Genomic DNA, 18700 nt, shown 5'->3' on the forward strand with positions numbered 1-18700 from the left:
AGTCCGAGCTGACAGCTGAATACGAAATTCTTCATTTCAGTAGGAGGAAACAAAACCAGTCTAGAAAAAAAATTAAATGGTGAAAGTGTAAAGTGCAAACTGTAGGAATGCTGAAATACACAACACAACCCTGAGTTTCTCACCCCCCCCCCCCCATCACAAAGACTACGGCAATGACTTTGCATGACTGAGTTTTAATGTTAAACAGTTCTATACAAATATAAGGAACTAATCTCACATTGTCAAATACCATACAAACATCTGCTCTCAAATTCAGTTCTTCTCGTGACAACAAAATCATAGTCTTGAGCTGACCAACACCAGTCGACAATTTTTCCTCTTATTTCCAGATGAAACTAACCTGAACTAACTTAAGTATTCTGAGGTATTTTGAGTCGTACTGACAGGTCGAATATCAGACAATGAGTAACTCCAAACGTAAGCAGAATATAAAATATCTGAGATGAACGCTGAGCATCATGCAGAAGTCGTGTGTTTATTCCAGTTGATGTGGCTTTAGTGTGACAGTGGTGCATCTTTGGTACTGCATTCTCTCTTGTAGCTGTAGCTTGTAACAGAAAGCCTTATTCCAGTGTATTTAAGGAGGAATCCACCCACAGTTACTCAAATATATTCTGTATATTATTGCTGTTTATTGTAGGGTTTTGTTGTATTTATGCTTCAGCTGGAGACTTCTGAATTTCCCAAAGTGTACTCTGAGATAACCCTATAGGGAGTACAAGTGTTTTGCTATCCAGGATGGGCGTATTTTACCAGAATATGAACATCGCCGGTGAAATAGTCTCAAATATAAGATGGATTTCTCCTCAAAGCAGTTGTAAATGCACAATAATACTGAAGATCTTACTCACGTTCTATAAGAAATAGCAACACAGCTGACTGTATAGTGTACCCTTAATACTTACACCCTTTTCAGTACAATAATGCAATACTTACTTAATGGTGAAAGGAACAAAATGTCCTCTCTGTTGTCCCCAAAATTTCTCAAAAGCGAGGTCAGACACCAGGGAGGATGCTGGCTTTTACATTTAATCTCTCTACCTCCCTTTTCTGTGTACACAGGAACTACTGCTAATGTATTTACACAGTGTTATTGTGCATTAATGACACACTGGAACAAGGCTGTTGTGAAGCAAAGTGTTTCTGACATCAACCGCCAGGAGCTTAGTGCTGAGGGGCTGCTGCATTTTCTTCATGCTTGACAAAAGGCTGGGAGCACTCTGTTGTAATCTGGTGAAGCCATGACAGAAAAAAAACACCAGTTGTGGGGAAAAAAAGCACTTCTGTTGTTAAAATAGAGGAGAACAGGCTTTACAGAGGTCTCATTACCTACAAATTACTTGTATTTACTATGAACAGGCATCTATGCTAGAAACGTTATTGCTAATTAAGTGATGCTTGCATGTAGCAGCTGACGTCAGAACTTATAGATGGTGTAGTAACTTGTCAAAATGAGGAAACGTCAATCTTATATGACTAAAAGATAGAACATAACCTCTTAATGCAGTAACATAGCATAACTTATTACTGTACTTTTAATAACAGGGTGCTAGTACATTATCTGTTAGTTTATTACACTGAAGGTGGAGTCTGCGATTCTGGAGAAAGATTATATGAACTCAACACCCAAACAAATACTCCCCCTCCATCATGTGCCAGATTTACCATCCCTTTGTCTTTCACCTTGTTCTGTGCACAAGCACAAACGCCCCTTTGCTGATTGGCTGGAATAGTGTTGTTTGCCTCGGTCCAAGCCACCTTGTTTGTTCCCCATTAACAAAGCCAGGGCTGTGTATGAACATCTGATTTTTCTTTTTCTTTTTCTTTTTTTTTTTTGGCGCACACAGAATGGACAGCAAGTGGACCGTGATGAGACATGATTGGATCAGAATCGCAGACTGCACCTTGTAATGACCTAAATCACATTTTGACATGTTAGTATGATTCTGGCAGTTACTGCGTCATCAGCTGCAATAGACTGCACCTTATCTGCACCTATATTACTGTCATATGAAGAAATCAATAACTCATCAGGGGGCGAGAAGCAAAGATCAATAGATAATGTGCATCAGAACTTCATATACAAAGCTGACAGACAAGTCAATTAAGTACCTATTTTACTAAAACTACTGCAGTTGTGCTTTTTAACTCTCAGGTTGCACACTGCTAGGTATTGTGCACACACACACATACACACACAGCTTCACATTCCTTGGCAGGTACGGGGCTTCTGCAGAGCTCATGCAGTGCTCTCATAGTGATCTATGCTCTGCAGCTCTGCTGAGCCTCTTTCTAGGGTTATTATTACTATTATGGTAAATGGTAGTGTTGAGCAACACAGAAAAAAGTACATAAACCATTTCGTGAACACTGACACATGTAAACAAAATCAAACTTGGCACAAACATAATCAAGTGCAATCTCAGGTTCAATTCGACAGAGTGAGAAAACACCACCACAGGCCACAGCGACACATCTGGACCTCTCCTTCAATCACTCGTCTACCTGTCAAAGTGGCCTGGCAGAGAGAACAAACCAAGCAGAGATCTGGCCGGTAGCCATGTCTCATTTCCCATCACAACTGCGAGTAACTGTTAATGAACATGAATAATCTAAAGTGGTGAGAAAAGAGCAGTCCTCATGAAATGTTACCAAAAAAAAAAAAAAAAAAAAAAAAAAAAGGTCATACGCTGGCGATCCTCAGAGGACAGAATGGGAGCAGGTTGTTGCATCTGAGTTTGCTGATGTTCTGGCTGGTATGAGGCCAGTCCAGGCTGCTGATGGTGAACCAGAGCTGACTTTATTCAAGACCTTTGCCTCAATGTGTCCTTATCCTGACTCCTACTGGGTGCATCTCCACAGTGCTAAAGGAAGGATGACACCAACATGAGCTGAAGGGTTGTTATTCTGTAAAAGTAGACACTTGTTCACTTGTATAGCCTGTCTTTGTATATTTGTCTTACTCACGCTGACTTCTGTGATCTACCAATAACCTAAGAAAATGCATTCCTAAAAGCCGAGTCATACAGGACTGTTAAGTGTGAGCCTCAGGCTATGAGTTTTTTTGTGTCAGCCTTCTGCCAAACCCCATTGAAAAAAAACATCTATGCACAGTTGCTTTGCTCTTTCTATAACCCAAATGTCCAGAATTATGATCAAATATTTATGTTTAGTATAGGTATATAAATGTTATTGTCCATAAAATTAGTTTTCAACCATTTCAAGTCCTGACTCGAGCGTTGCTGTTACAGGGCTGCAGTTTTACTGTCTGTGCTCAGCCACCGTTAAATGGCTGAGACCTCTGCAGGAAAACACAGCAACACTGGCTTTATTTAACACCGCCAGACCATTATCTTTTGATTCTTTCCGAGTTTTACTGCCACCCTTGCCTCTTAATTCAGTAAGAGAGTATACTAACACAAGTAGATTGCCTGCTTTGTGTTAAATAAAGATACATCACGCAAAAATAAACTAACAAGTAAAAAAAATCATTTGATACTAGTTGCAAATGTCCACTTTTACAAAATAGCAAACCACTTTTGGTGCAAGTCCTCTTTTTAAAAGGTGCTTTAAGTAGAGTTTGCTATCAATAAATCATTTCTTCAGTCCTTTTAAGACATCAGTATCATTACCATCAACAAGTGAGACCATCACTGAAAAAATGTTTAGCTCCCAGCAGCCACTAATCCACATTTTACATTGAAAACCACCAGGTCAGATTTAGGCAAAATACACTGACTTGCAATGGCACCCAAAAGAGGTGGAGGGCGCTGTTCTTCCAGAGCAAATTGATCTAAAGCTGTAAAGAGTGCTCAGTGATGGCAGATGGTGTAAAAATTATATTATCCTCTTCAGGGGCTCAAGGATATGCAGCTGCTGGGAACTATGATATAGAAAAATAATGGTAGTATCCAGTTAGACCACACTGTCAACTGTTTATAATACGGTTGCAGTATTAAGGTGATATTGATGTTTTATTCTGCACATAGCACCTTTAAGAGGTTTTTGACGCCTGTTTGCCTGCACTGATCTTAAAAAAAAAAACAGATCCATGAAGGTGAACATCTGTATGTTTTCCTCCATATTGCTTTGATTGCTGCTCCGCTGATAAAGCAGTAAAACACAAATCAAGGCCGCATGGTTGGAACCTGTGCCAACTGTGGAGATGCAGCCCAACTGCTGCTGTGGCTATTTGTCGATGAGTTTTGCCAGGCTCTGTCTCAGCTCGTTCAGGTCGCAGATTTTGACGTCCAGAACGTCGATGATGCGTCGGACCTCGACCTCCGCCTGGTTCTGCTCCTCCTGACTGGAGGCCAGCGTCTTTTCAGCACTCTGGACCCGATCCTCCAATTCGTGGTTTCGTCTCTCCAGATCCTGCAGAAACATGAATTGTTGTTAATACAGTTTTCTCATCTAGATGTATTTCTGGATATTTTCTGTGTGGGTTGGTGACAAAATTTTATGCTTTTCTCATGTTATTTTGTGACATTAGTGTGAACAACCAGCGCTCTTAAATTAATCTGTTTAGGACATTCATTTGTTTTCCGTAACCACTTATCCTGCTCGCGGTTGCAGGGGTGCTGGAGGGTGAAAGGTGGGGTACACCCTGGACAGGACGCCATACTATTGCAGGGCTGACACACAGAGACAATCACTTACACTCACATTCACACCTACAGCCAATTTTGAATCACCAATTAACCTGACATTATGTTGTAGATGACCTTTATGTGTGACTATATGATGTACGTGACCTGACATAGACTTATTATCATGACGTGACTTCAGCCAAATGATCTGGCAGGATTCTGGCCAAATTTTGTTATGGAAGGAGAAACAATTGTTCTCTGAGCTGGCTGATTAACTGCAAACTGAATGTAATTATTGGTAAAATTTCTCCCACTGTATGTTTACATTTCTCTACTGTTTCTATAGTACAGATGCAAACAGTAACAAAGACTAAAATTGCACATTCAAACTGAGACACAGAACACAGCAGGTACAAGCAGAGCATCTTGCTTAAAGGCACGTTGGCAGTTAAATGCCTGTAAATTCTTCATTCCTCGTGTGGCTGCTGACTGCAGTAAAGTTTAATGAGAATGTCATCGGGATAATTTACTCGAAACTGTTTATATCGCATATTCAAATGTGCAATTTTGTGTTTGATGAGGTTATATTGTACGCCAAATGAATAGATATGGAATAAACACAAGGACAGCAAAGGTCAAATAAGAATATAAATAACTTACAACTGACACCACAACTAAAACTGAAGAGGAGGCAATGGAATATGCATAAGGTATAATCTGCATTAGTATGGAGACTCAATACTATTTGTTTTCTCCTTGAAGCCCTCAGTTCTCCTGTACTGATTCTCTGCTGCAGGTCTGAACTGTGCTGCCTCTTTCATAGGTACAGTATCAGTGGTTTGATTTTCCATTAATCGACTGGGTGGCTCAGTTTGGTTTGGAGAACAACAGAAAACAACATGAATGCTGTAAAACATAAAAAAGAAATGTAATATGGTGAATACAACAAAACCAGATACATCAGTAACATCAAAAGACACCATGAACATTTCTGCTATGAATATCTGCAGAGTAGAAATCAGTAAAGCTGACTTGAAAAGAAAATCCTTTAAAGACTGAACTGGTGACCATCAATGGAGAACAAACAAATGAATGTCTCTGAAGGTGAAATGCTTTTATCTCCCTCCCTTTCAATAGAGCCGTTTTCTTGCCTTTCTGTCGTATAAAACAAGCTCTATGAGGTTAAGTTACGAGAAAAATGTAGGTGAGCAAAACCAATTTGTGCAGCTGTATCACCAACCAGTCCCATTCATCAGGTTTTGAGTTGTAGCCTTGAAAAGGTCTGCTAACAGTCTGTCTATAAAGTGTTAGAATTTCTTAAGACCTTGATACACTCATCCTCTCCTCAAGGAATATATAAAGACAAGCAACAAACAAAAAATGTAGAAGATTAATAAAAAAAAATACGCAGGATTCCAACTGCTTATCAGGTTAGAAGATATTTTCCTTAATGCAGAGACTAAAATTTCACAGCAAATGTAATTAGTTTGTATTATTTTGTTAATTTTCTTATTACTGAAAGATCTCAGTCATATAGAAAGGAAAATGTTGGTTCCTAAGGACTATTTCAGTGAAGATATTCTCTGATGTCTATTCACTAACTGAAATCACTGGGGAATTGGCAGCTTGGCCTAACAAATGCTTTTATAGCATAGCAATCTATATCGGGTATGAGTTCATTTTCCCCTCTTCTAGTTCATTTGTTGTCACTCTTTCTCTTGCTGTACGTTGCTGTTTATTAAATGGCAAATCTTTTGTACAACTTTAAAATTGTGTATTCAATGTACAGCTTTACATTTAATAAGGGTGGGGGAAAAATAGATACAGCATAGTATCGCGTTTTTTTTTTTGTGGCAATATTGTATCGATACACAGATGCCAGGTATTGATCGTTTATTATATACATCATTAAGTTTTGCAAATGCACATTTTAATAAAATGAAATGCAAGCGCACACAAGTGAGCGCGGAGCACAGAGAAGCAGTCAGAGCTACAGGCTACAGTGAGGCTAAAAAGAGAGTTCAAATGACGTTTGAAGACTTTTTATGTCGGGGCTGCAGGACACTTGGATCACTACGGATGAGCATGTTGGAGATATTTTGTGGTTTCAATTTTGTGTTCTTGGATGTTAGTCTGGGGCATCGTCAGCCATTAGGTGTGCTAGCCGCTCCCCCCACAATCTCCGCAAGGGATGTGAGGATTCTAAAACTTCACCAGAGCCTCCCTCGGCATGAGGGTGAGTAGATAATGGCTGAATTTTCATTTTTGGGTGCACTATCCCTTTAAGTATGTTCTTTTACCATAGAACCTGTATGAGGTACAGTATAGGCCATTTCCCACTAACACACTTGTAAAGTAAAGTGAAGTTTACTGCAACGTGATGTTTCACAGAAGAGAGAAACACACTCTGCCAGTTGTCATCATCTTACCTGGAGTCTCTGCATGGCCTCCTCTCTCTCCTTCTCCAGCTCGCCCACATCTGTCTTCTTGCTCTGAAGGTTGTGAATTTCCTGAAAACAAAGTGATTTCAAACTGTCACAACACCACTTCCCACACAACCACCACCCCTGTTTATCAGAACGCTGCACATTCATCTTAGTGTTTGCACCAAAAATACATAATGTGGCTCTAAAAGAAGCAGACTCATTTATCATTCACCACGTTGGTGATAAGATTTGGGACACCTTGATGTTTTTGGGGAGGCTGACTCGGCCCCTGGGAAAACATGCCACCGTGACCTTGCAAGATTCCTGTTGCCAAAAGTGAAATGTATTTAGATGAGGTGACAGACATGGTTATGTTAATCAGGCTGGAGGACAGCAGCGAGCTGCTTTCAAGGAATATTTCACTTTAATGTCCGTCTTATTTATCCAGAGAAAATGGGTTCTGGCTGAGTGGGTTCCATTTGATGGCCACTGACTTTGCTCAAAGGCAGAATATCCACAAGGTGATACTTTGGCATCATAAAAAATCATATTAAAGCAAGGCCGGAAACGGTTATGAAGGTGAATCAGAGTCCTAATTTCACTTAACATGTAGGTGGCAGCTCTGGACATCTGCATCTTGTCTCAAGCCCGGAAAGCTGTGGTATTTATCAAAGCTCTGTCTGAAGAATTACAATGCGTCGTAGATAAATTAGCGACTTTGTAGAAATAGACACTGGAAGGGCATAAGTAAAATCCCTGAAGCACATTCTCTACTCAGCATTTTGTTTAGCAATTATCTTTTGTTTCAGAGAAAAACAAGATTATTGAACCAGAAAGATCTCATTAAAAGCCTTGAAGATGGTTTTGAGAAAAAATACTCAAACTGGCACTTATACATTTCCAGCTCTCCTGGCTCAATACATTTACTTAGTAACATTTTACTGAATGTTTCCAGTTTTTTTTTCTTCCAAAATATAAATGAATATCAGATGGACACTGAGGCTCCATTTTCCCAAACCAAAAACAAAAATGTCCAAGTGATTACTGGTAATACATTGAGCGCACTGGTGTATGTATAAGCTAGCTCTCTACACAGGGGTTCTCTTTAAGATGGTAAATGGGTTCGGACAGTGTGCAGTCAAGTGAACTGATGTCTTGCCTGATCTTTGGCGCTCAGCAGGGCCTCCAGCTCCTCCAGTGACCGACTCAGCTCCTCTCTAGCAGTCTGACTAGCAGCAGGATGCCCCAGCTGGGCCTCAAGCTCTGCCACCTGGAACACAGACACACAATCAGTACATATAAATCTAATTTAGAAAGCACATTTCAGTTTTCTCAGACATTTCCCAAGATAAGAAGACTGAGAGTTTCTAGCCATGCTAACCCTTTGAGGCTGTACTTCAATCCATCAAATCTTTATTAAAACATAAGAACACAAAGCCACAAGCTTAAGCCTCATGGTGGTGCACATGAAAAGGTCAGGGGATCGCCAAAGTCAGGGGGATTCATTCTCTCGGAGCTGCTGAAATATTTCAGTCTCAGTTGTGTTGGACCAACATACAGACTGACATTTCTACATCAATAACGTTAAATCCAGGAGTTTGGGGAGCATTAGGAAGGAAGGGACGATTGAAACAGGTTGGTTTAGTGAGATCTTTTGAATGTTGAAAGAGTGGGGGCTGATTTACTGAAGGTAAAGAAATCCAGAAAGAGAGAGCAGCAACTGAAAAGGCCCCATCATCCCAGGTTTGGCATCACGGGACCTGAGGCAACAGGAAAGGGTGAACTGGAAGTGGATTTTGTGTTTCCAATAATAGCAAAGGCATGACCTGCCCTTCTCTGCCTTATTCTGCCTCTGACTAGCTTACCCTGACATTCTTACCCTAACCCTAACCTCAACCCTGCTTCCTAAACCTAACTAACCCAAACAACAAAGGCGATGAGTACAAGCCTGTCAGACGGAGAGTAGGGCAGGTCTTGCCTTCGCCATCCTACAAAAGAAAAGCTTGTGGACTGGAGAAGGAAATCATGGAAGGAAGGCAGGAGCTACGTTACTGAGAGTATTGGAGCAGGTAAGAGTGAGAGCATTATTCAAAATTTCGCTGGGAGCTATCAGCAGTCAGGGAGAACTGGAGGGACGTGGTCTTTGAAGTAGGTGCAGTTGAACTAGCACCAGTAGAGTATACAAGTCATGGTAAATACAATCTTGGAACTAGGGTTGTCACGATACTGGAATTTCTGACTTGAATACAATGTCTTCTATAAAATCAATATTTGATACAATTTTTGATACCATGGGGAAAACTGACATTAAGGCCATACATTATTTTTTAATTAAAAGATAAATCTAACAAGGCTACAACATGACAATGATGACTCATCTTTTCTTGGTAAATAGCAAAAGAACAGAAGGATGACTGTAGAAAACATTAACAACAGAAGAGTGTGAGAAAGTCCAGCTGGTACTGGGATGAGTTTTGAAACCGTTTCAAATATTCAGAATCAAAATATATCAATAAATTTATATTTCTGACAACAGAACTTGGAAAGCATCGGCTATCGGTCTAACAAAGATAAGCCTCTGGGGGCAACTGCCAATATTACGGGGGTTCTGGTGTAGCCAGTGGATATCCAGGCGAAGACCTCCTCTGCTATGCACCAGTAATTTTGGCTGACCTCTGTCAACAGATATCTGCACACAAATGCAGATAAATATGCTGTTGTATGCCTCCGTGAACCAGTTACGCTACAGTTTATATTCATGTCTGTCCAGAGTCATATACAACCATGATGGTAGATAATGTTTCAAATATGGATGTTGCCGCACAGAAGCTACGTATTCTAAAACATGGATGCTTCAGACACTTCTTCAACCTGGCTGCTAAGAAGATTTATACAATCAGCACAGTTTAAAGATGGACACCCAAGATGAGTGTCATGAATTCAGTATTGGACCAAATGTCTCCCCTTCTGTTCAACCAATGTCAGTCTTATTAATTCAGAGAAAACGGATTGTGGCTGAACATGCCCTGCACGCATTTGATGGACATTGACTTTGCTCAAAGACAAAATATCCACAAGGTGATACTTTGGCATCATAAAAAAATCATATTAAAGGAAGCCCAGAAATGGTTATGAAGGTGAATCAGAGTCCTGAAGGTAAATTCAGTAGTACTGGACCAAATGTTTCCCCTTCTGTTCCTGAGTTATGAGAGAACATTATGATGTCACAGTGAAGCTGAGGTTTGACCTTTTGGATATAAAATCACTTTTTCATTTGAGCGTATTAGACATTTGTGTTTTATGTTGCCATAATTAATGCAAGAATTCTTGAGTTGTGGCCAAAAACATGTTTTGTAAGGTCACGGTGACCTTAGACTTTGACCACCAAATCCTTATTAGTTTTCTTTTTGCCAAATTTGAGGGATTAAGACATTCACGACAATGAGACACATGCAAGGTCATAGTGATCTTGACCTTTGACCACCAAACTCAAATCAGTTAATTGCTCAGTCCAAGTGGATGTTTGTGCAAAATTTGAAGGAATGCCCTGACGGTGTTCTTGAAGTATTGTGATCACAACAATGAGATGTACCAGGTCACAGTGACCTTGACCTTTGACCTATGACCACCTAAATCTAATCAGTTCATAGTTAAATCCATGTGGACGTTTGTGCTAAATTTAAGGAAATGCCCTCAAGATGTTCTTAATATATCACATCTAAGAGAATGAGATGGACACAAGAACATATTAACCTTGACCTTCGAACACCAAAATTTGATCAGTTCATCATTGAGTCCAAGTGGACGTTTGTGCCAGATATGAAGGAATTCTCTTAAGGGGTTCCTTAGGCTGTTCACTAGAAAGGGACGGACAGTCATCCTGAAAACATAATGCCTCTGGCCACAGTTATTGCCAACATAAAGAATAAAGAGCTAAATCGTCGTCAGACTATAGCCAATAAGTTCAAAGACTGCATATCACTCAGTGTGAGCATGCAGATTGTTCACCTGTAGCTCAAATGTGACTGATCTATATTATTCAGACTACAAATGGAAATCAGATCACTTCTGATACCAAAATCTTATATCGTTGCAGACAGATTCTACATATGCTCTGTTTACAGAGATTATGTTAAATATAATACTGCACAAAACACAACGCGACATAGTTTTCATTCGGAGCCTGATTGATGAAAGTCAGCAGCAGACGATACATGTAAAAACCATGAATTTCAGCAATGCTGAACAACTCTATCTTGCTGTTACACTCAAGCACAAAGTTCCTCTAATGTTAAATTGATTTTAAATTGATCCTGTGGGGCCCAAAAAAAAAAGAAAAAGAAAAAAAAAGAAATCAGGAGTCTCTGTCTGATTAAGTTTTATAATCTAATCTAAGCAATTTAGTCTGAAGCTGATCAGTCCAGGTTTCATGGGAATATGTAATCAGGTTTTTCCATAATTTGCTGATGGGCAAACACGAGAAACAAAAATCTGCTTGCTAAAAAAACAAGGGTAAACAGAAACCCATTGTAATGAGAAAAAGTACTGGGATCTCATTTTTAGCAGCTGTCCAGTGAGAAGCATTGAAAAGGCTGTATAAACCTAATATATGGGGTAATTTCATAAATACAGAGAACAACACATGATCCTTCACCTCCAGCAAAAACAGGGTAACCAGCGAAACTAGCATTAAAGGGTTTTTTGTACGAACATCAGCATATAAACACAATAATATGGTCACACAAATACACTTAAGTTTGATGATTACTACTGATGGAAATGAGGAGAACCAACAGAGGGTCATCACCTACCCGCCTACACATATCCATCTACACATGATGATTCATTCTCTCTCTAATCTCTGCTCAATCTCCACACACAGACACAGACACAGACACACACACACACACACACACACACACACACACACACACACACACACACAATAGCAGCACCCAACTATGATGCCTCTATGGAAAAAAGCTTTACTGCCAGTGGTCACAGTGCTAAACTCTCTCGCCTTGGAGAGCCTTTTTCTTTTTTTTTTTTTAAATTGCCGGAGAGATGTGACCTTGTGAAAAATAATGAAAAATAAAATTTCCCCATGTGACCCACTTCCTTGTGTTTAACATATTAATGGAAAAGTCAGAGACGGTGAGTGGCAGTTTGACTAAACAAGGACAATCGGTTCAGCCTTTGAAGTCTGAACATGATGTGATTTAAAAGTTTGTGGCTCACTGTGTATCTTCAAGGCGCTGACACTGCTGAGATTCGGGGTGCCACTGGGCCTTCAAAAGAAAAATAATATAGCACAATTTTTGCATGCTCTGGGAGTAATCAGATTAAGACAATAATCTAATTGTGTCCTGAGAGTTTGCACAGCTTAAAGTACAATAACAGGATTAGTTGATAACAAGCTTTATATAGATTCATATAAACACAGATAAGACTCATATGACATCATCACGTTGCTTGTTTTCTACATCTGCCATGGCTCTACTGACCTCTGCAGAGTTTAATAAGATAAATAAATCTCAACAATGTGTTTATATGAACTAGAAAATGGACGTGTTGTTCATAAATCTGTGTGTTGAATAATTAGGTCTAATCTGACAGTCCTCCCATTAAGATAATTAAATATAAAAAAGGTTTACAGGACAGTCCTGCGTTAATTTGATTAAATGGATCAAATGTGCCTGTGCATGTCAGTGTGGACTCATTACTGTCAGCTGCTGTGGTAGGACCAGACTTCAAATGTGATCAAAGCTGACGGGTGAAACATTTGTTTGCTAATTTACACTAGGGCTGTTCATCTTTTACACACAGTTACTTATAATTAGGGATGCACGATATTGGATTTTTTTTGCTGATATCCGATATGCTGATATGTAACAACTCATTTGACCAATAACTGATACCGATATCTCTGCTTTTTTCCTTATCTAATTTTACTGATCATAAAGTCTCTTCTGTAGTGGATTTAACATCATATTATGCACACATACTCTTATTGCGATGGCCCACCAGCAGATGGAGACATGAAATACAATACTATTCAATGTATGTAATATTCATTGTGCAAATTAAGACAAAGCATGTTGGCCGATTCTGACAGTGCATTTTAAAGCCAACATCTGCCAATATTATTGTGCATCCCTACTCATAATAACTGGAATAATCTTAAATCTCTTGACTGCTGGTGAAATATTGAGCTGTGACGAGCGTAAGAATTGAAATCACAGCGCCATATAAAGCTGAAATTATTAACCTGGGGCAGGTTGCTTATTTTTGGCATCATTGGGCAAAAATCCCATAATAAACTTTCAGCATTTTGTAATTCAAGTGGACTGAGTGAACACTAGTTTTCTGCACCTCTTCTTGGCTCTGTTTTCAGACTTTAGAAAATCTAAAAGCCCAGGAAGAGAGGCTCTTTCCAATCAGAGACTATTTTCAGAAAGAGGGCGTTCTGATTGGCTGTTCTTCAAATGCAGATCCACATGCACTTCCCTTTGGTGAAAGCCTGAATTAATGGCAAAGAGTCCTGCAGAGAAAGTTGCTATTCCAGCACTGGCAACAACTGCCTACACTGCAAAGCAGGAAAATAGACAGCCCAACCTCACCACTGGATCAGCAAACTTTCTGTTGCTGCCATTACACAAGTTAGACCCAGCACTGCCACCGGCCACCAGCCCCCTGTAACACCTGGCCTTAAGGGTGTGTGGCTGAATTCTAGCTGCTACAGCCACCAACCGAAGGTCCATCTCAGAGCTGCTGCCTGCTCTCCTCCTGGGAATACAGTCCACAGCAGCGGAAAACAAGGTAGAGGGACGGTGCAGCAGCTAAGTAGCTTTTTCTTGTCTTGTTTGTGGTTTGATAAACAGAGAGAGAAAGAGCTGAGCAAGGATGGCTGGATGAATACAATGAAACAAGATTAAATAAATCAATGTATGGGAAACACTGGGTTACTGTATGAGGCACAATTCCATTTTCTCATATGTGAATATCTGCTGGTTTTGTTTGGTCCTCTGTATACATAAAGTGACTATCTTTGGGTTTTGACTGTGGACTGTGCAATTTAAAGATGATGCCTTGGGCTTTGGGAAATTGTGATGGATATCCTCTCTCTATTTTCTACAATTTTAAAAACAAAACCATTTATCTGATTTGAGAAAATAGCTGACAGATTGTTACAGACAGACATAAAGGTAATAGGATTTTGTTGCAACCTTTGATATGTGACGATGCTGTGTCTTTGTATTGACAATATATGATAGATAAGGGAGTGTTAAAGAAATCTGAGATAAAAATAAAAAGGTAAACAGAGCAAGTCAAACAGATACCTTAACTCATCTGCTGCATCTGCTCAATGTCTGAAATCTAAATGTGAGCGTGAAGGGAGGGAGGGTTTTTCTGCTCCCATGTCAACATTTTCCTTTCCCTCCCTTTAGCATCTCCTCTGCATTTTCACAGACAATTTCAAAGTGTCTCTTTATAGATTCCACGCTACGCCACGACGCATGCCAAGTTCAGAAAACCGCTGCCGGCTGAGAAGGGGGTGGGGGTTGGTCCACATGATCCCAGAGGACTCAACCCCTTCATATCCACTCTGTATGTGACAGCTACTGTCCCCAGAGGCACCAGCTCCATGTCTCTGAACTCCATGCAAATATACATGAAGAGAGAAACCTATGAAACATCTGATTTTTTCTAAATTAATGTTCCCAGGAACATTTTACTCTCAACAGATTGACAGGAGATTGAAAACTCAATGGTGTTATATACACACACACACACACACACACACACACACACACACAGTATAGGCGTCTAGAAGCAGTGAGCTGAGTAAGCTATCGATGCAGATGCAGGGAAAAAAAAACAGATGTTGACTGTCGAACAGTGAGCACCTTGGCTTATCAACTTATTATTCACTTATTATACCACAGTAAAGGAATTCATTCATATCACCCTCACTCCTAGGAGTACATATGGTCTTGGTCAGAACCATTCTGTCCTGGCTCCTATATAAGTTTAACTAAACTATCTGACAAAATTATAATTGTGCTGCTTTGGTGGAGGTATGTACTCTCTGAGCTCATTATCTTTAGACAGAGTTGGAGCGTTTACCAATGTTTATCTATGGAATTAATTTTGTTCTGTTTCTACAAATTTGATTTACATCCAAAATTCACAGTTGCTCAAAATAAATCCCCAAAACTCAGAAACACAAACAAAAAGGCAAACAGTGCAGTCACGTAGGAACTATGGGTTTTGGATGCAAATCAAATTTCTTTGTATTTCATTATTTAGCTTTTTGTTGTATTTTGTATTCTTGTTTGGGCCCCTGTGGTTCTTCAAACAACAAAGGCCCCACAACAGATATTAAAGATACACTATGCAGGATTTTTCTAAAAATAAAGCAATATATAGACTCATACAGAAGTATCCCTCTAAATCAGGGGTGTCAAACTTATTTCAGTTCATGGGCCACATACAGTCTGATTCCATCGCAGGTGGGCCGGACCAGTACAACCATTACATAATATCCTATGAATAATAAACGCCTCCAAATTTTCCCTTTTTTTTGTTTAAAGAAGTATATTTTAAAAACGCTCGCCCATTTACAAAATAGATGACAAACAGTTTGTGATGCCTTCAGAGGAATGAGTGCAATTTCAACAATATTTTTCAGTTTTTCCACATGCTGTCAGTCTGGTACTCACTCACTGTCATTCCATGTGCATTTTTCTATACATTTCCAATCCTGTATAGTAGTCTTGACATCACCACACCAAACTAAAGTGAATGATGTATTATGGTCGGGGTGGAAAAAACATTTTACATTAGGAAAGCTACTCGTTGTTCAACCTGCTCCTTAAACCTAGCACCTCTTAGCCTTAACAAGTGCTTTACTATTAGGTGTGCAACGTCATCCAGTGGGTCAGATTGGACCCTTTGGACACCCCTGCTCTAAATCATCACGTATGACTCACTGGAAGTGTGTGGCGGTGTATTTTTCTGTAGCGATTCTCTCAATCTGTATTTTCTGGGATGTATATGGGACATTTATGGGCGTGTACCCCTTCAGTGCTCAGGTGGGATTGCCGCTTTAAAAAATGGTAGCGACCAGGTTGCCAGACCATAAGCAGCTGGCATCTAAGAGGCACAGTGCCGGAAAAACGCCAAACCACAGATAACTTGGGGTTTTACTTTCACTATCGCCGGCGAGCATGTTTACAAATCTGCATCGTATACTTTTATTCCAAATGTAGCAAAAACTAAACACAGTCAAAAAAAAAAAGCAAAAGTGAAACAAAAAAAAACAGCGAACATGAACAAGTACAAAAGAAGCTATTCACGTATCCTTCAGTAACATACACTATATAACCTAAGTATCGTTCTCCATGTGTTGCTAATTCTCATTAAAACCAAGAAGAGGTCAGAGTCAACCCAGAAACCCAGAAAATAAACCCTCTGCCGTGGTGGAACACAAACATGGCTGAAGCCGAGAGTGCGACGAGGGAGGGAAAAGCCAGCCAACCTCTCTTCTTCTGCACCTATGATGATTTATCTTCTTCCTCTAACTGGGGCAGAGAGGGGGGAGGATGGTGGGCAGTATAGGGTGTCCTGTCCCAAAAAAAAAAAAAAAAAAAAAATCCCTGCCCCCCTCAACACCCCGTTGCCAAACCCTAGAGGCCTGCTCTACTTCCAGCCACCTGGTTGACTTTGCTGCAGTGTGTGTGTAGCTGCATGTGTGTTTGGGGGGGTTAACCTTCACCTGGTCTCGTAGAGATAAATGAAACCACAGAGTGCGCTAAAAATAAAAGGGCCAGTTTTCTGTCACCAGTGGTAATAGTTTCGTGGCAGGCCGGTTTGCGGCAGCACTGTCACATTGAAGATGCCTTTTTAAGCTTGACCAAGGGCATAATTTTCTCTCCCTAAATTAAAGATGAAATGTCTGCGTTCTGGCCCTGCGATTATCACGGGAGCCTGTCAACAGAAATATCTCAAGGAGGCGGGGCTGGATGAAAAATGCATCTGCAGTTTGGAAGAGACCAAGTCCATGTGGGGATTTTAGTGTGATAGTTGTAGATGTATGAATAAAAAATATCTGCATAATATCCAGTTGCTATCTGAGCAGGCACATAGTGAGAGAAAGAACGGAAAATGTTTCACAGAGTGAAATCATACACTGAGTTTCTGCTTTGATTTAAATATATTTAAATATTGTCATTTTAAGCCATATGGAGGACCTTAATCATACCTCCTTTTAATAAGCCTAGTTTATAATTCACCCAGTAATACATACTCTAATAAAAGTCTTAGGTGTACTAAATTTTCTTTATGTGTTATGATCACATATATTTAAACTACACTAAAGAGAATGACTATGCAGTGGGTGTAGATGCCCTAAATAAAAGACAGGGATGTTTATTGAGTGACTTGTTTTGCAGAGATTTGCTGGAGGACATATTTCCTCCTTTGGGTATGAAATGATTGGCAGGAAGCAGAGCATCACATAATGCAGCACTGATATGAAAACACTTAACTCAGCACTGTGAAATACAACAGGAAGTCTGTCCAGGCTTATTGAGGTGAACCATCCTGTTTTATGCAAGTAGCTGCCATATTTGCATTTCTTTAAATTATCTTTGGTGACTAAAGTGTTGACTGTTGGACCTCCTGTGACACTAATCTATACGAAGACAACAGAAAATACTTATTTCTGATTAATTTGCAGGGGAACAATGGTTCTGACGTGGTGCTACAGTCAAGTCAATTTTAAATGCATCTCATAGAGCCAAAAATCTGTCCAGAAAAACGGCATCTTTGTACACCAGTGGTTTCCAACCTTTTTCCTTATGGGACCTCTTTTCTATCATTGAATAAACTGATGACCCCCGACTAAATTACATATATCATGGAATTTCAAATCACATTCAGTGCATAACAATAACAGTACAGAACAAGTGATAACCTGTACAATTTGAACCCACTTCCCCTACAACAAGCACTTTGGATTAATTTGAACAGACTTAGCCTTTGTACACGGGGCGCCAGCTCTACCAGGTGAGCTTGTGGCAACCTCATGTACAAAGGCTATGTCCTTGCCACAGCAGCCGTGGGTTGATTCCAACTCAGGCCCTTTGCTGCGTGTCGCCCCGTCTCTCTCTCTCTCTCTCCCAATTTCATGCTAGACTTTCCTATCTTAAAAAAAATAAATAAATAATTAATTAATTAAATATTTTTTAAAAATCTAATAATAATAATAACAATAATAATTTGAGCAGATTATATCCAGTGAATACTTAATCAGTAATGGGGTTTCCTGATATTTGTAGGAACTTTTTTTACATAATTCTTTTAATTTAATTTAACTTATACTAGCCTTATTTTTTTTTCTCCCTGACCCTTGTTCTATCAGCTCTTTGGTTGTTTTAACTATGTACTTTATTTAATACAGGACAAGGCTGTTGAGCAGAGAGAGAAGGCTCTGTGAATGTAGCTACACGGTGCCCTTATCCTGTAAGATCTTTGTTTAAAGTTTACAACTTGAATAATAATCTATATTTAAAAATAACAAACTCATTTAGCTTTTCTCACAGAAATGAATGAAATGTAGAGATACAGCATTTACTGCTACTACTGTATATTATTTTAAAA

General features: G+C 39.6%; 1 protein-coding gene across 1 annotated transcript in view; it reads right to left on the bottom strand.

Annotated features, from left to right (window-relative positions):
• Positions 1–1826: 1826 nt before the first annotated feature.
• Positions 1827–18700, bottom strand: part of LOC125896213 (homer protein homolog 3-like) — a 77350-nt gene continuing 60476 nt past the window's right edge. The window contains 3 exon segments of the mRNA XM_049588607.1: positions 1827–4395; positions 7040–7120; positions 8196–8306. Coding sequence (XP_049444564.1) covers positions 4210–4395; positions 7040–7120; positions 8196–8306 — 378 coding nt within the window. The 3' untranslated portion in view covers positions 1827–4209.

Source organism: Epinephelus fuscoguttatus, linkage group LG10, assembly GCF_011397635.1.
Source record: "Epinephelus fuscoguttatus linkage group LG10, E.fuscoguttatus.final_Chr_v1".
Taxonomy (NCBI): domain Eukaryota; kingdom Metazoa; phylum Chordata; class Actinopteri; order Perciformes; family Serranidae; genus Epinephelus; species Epinephelus fuscoguttatus.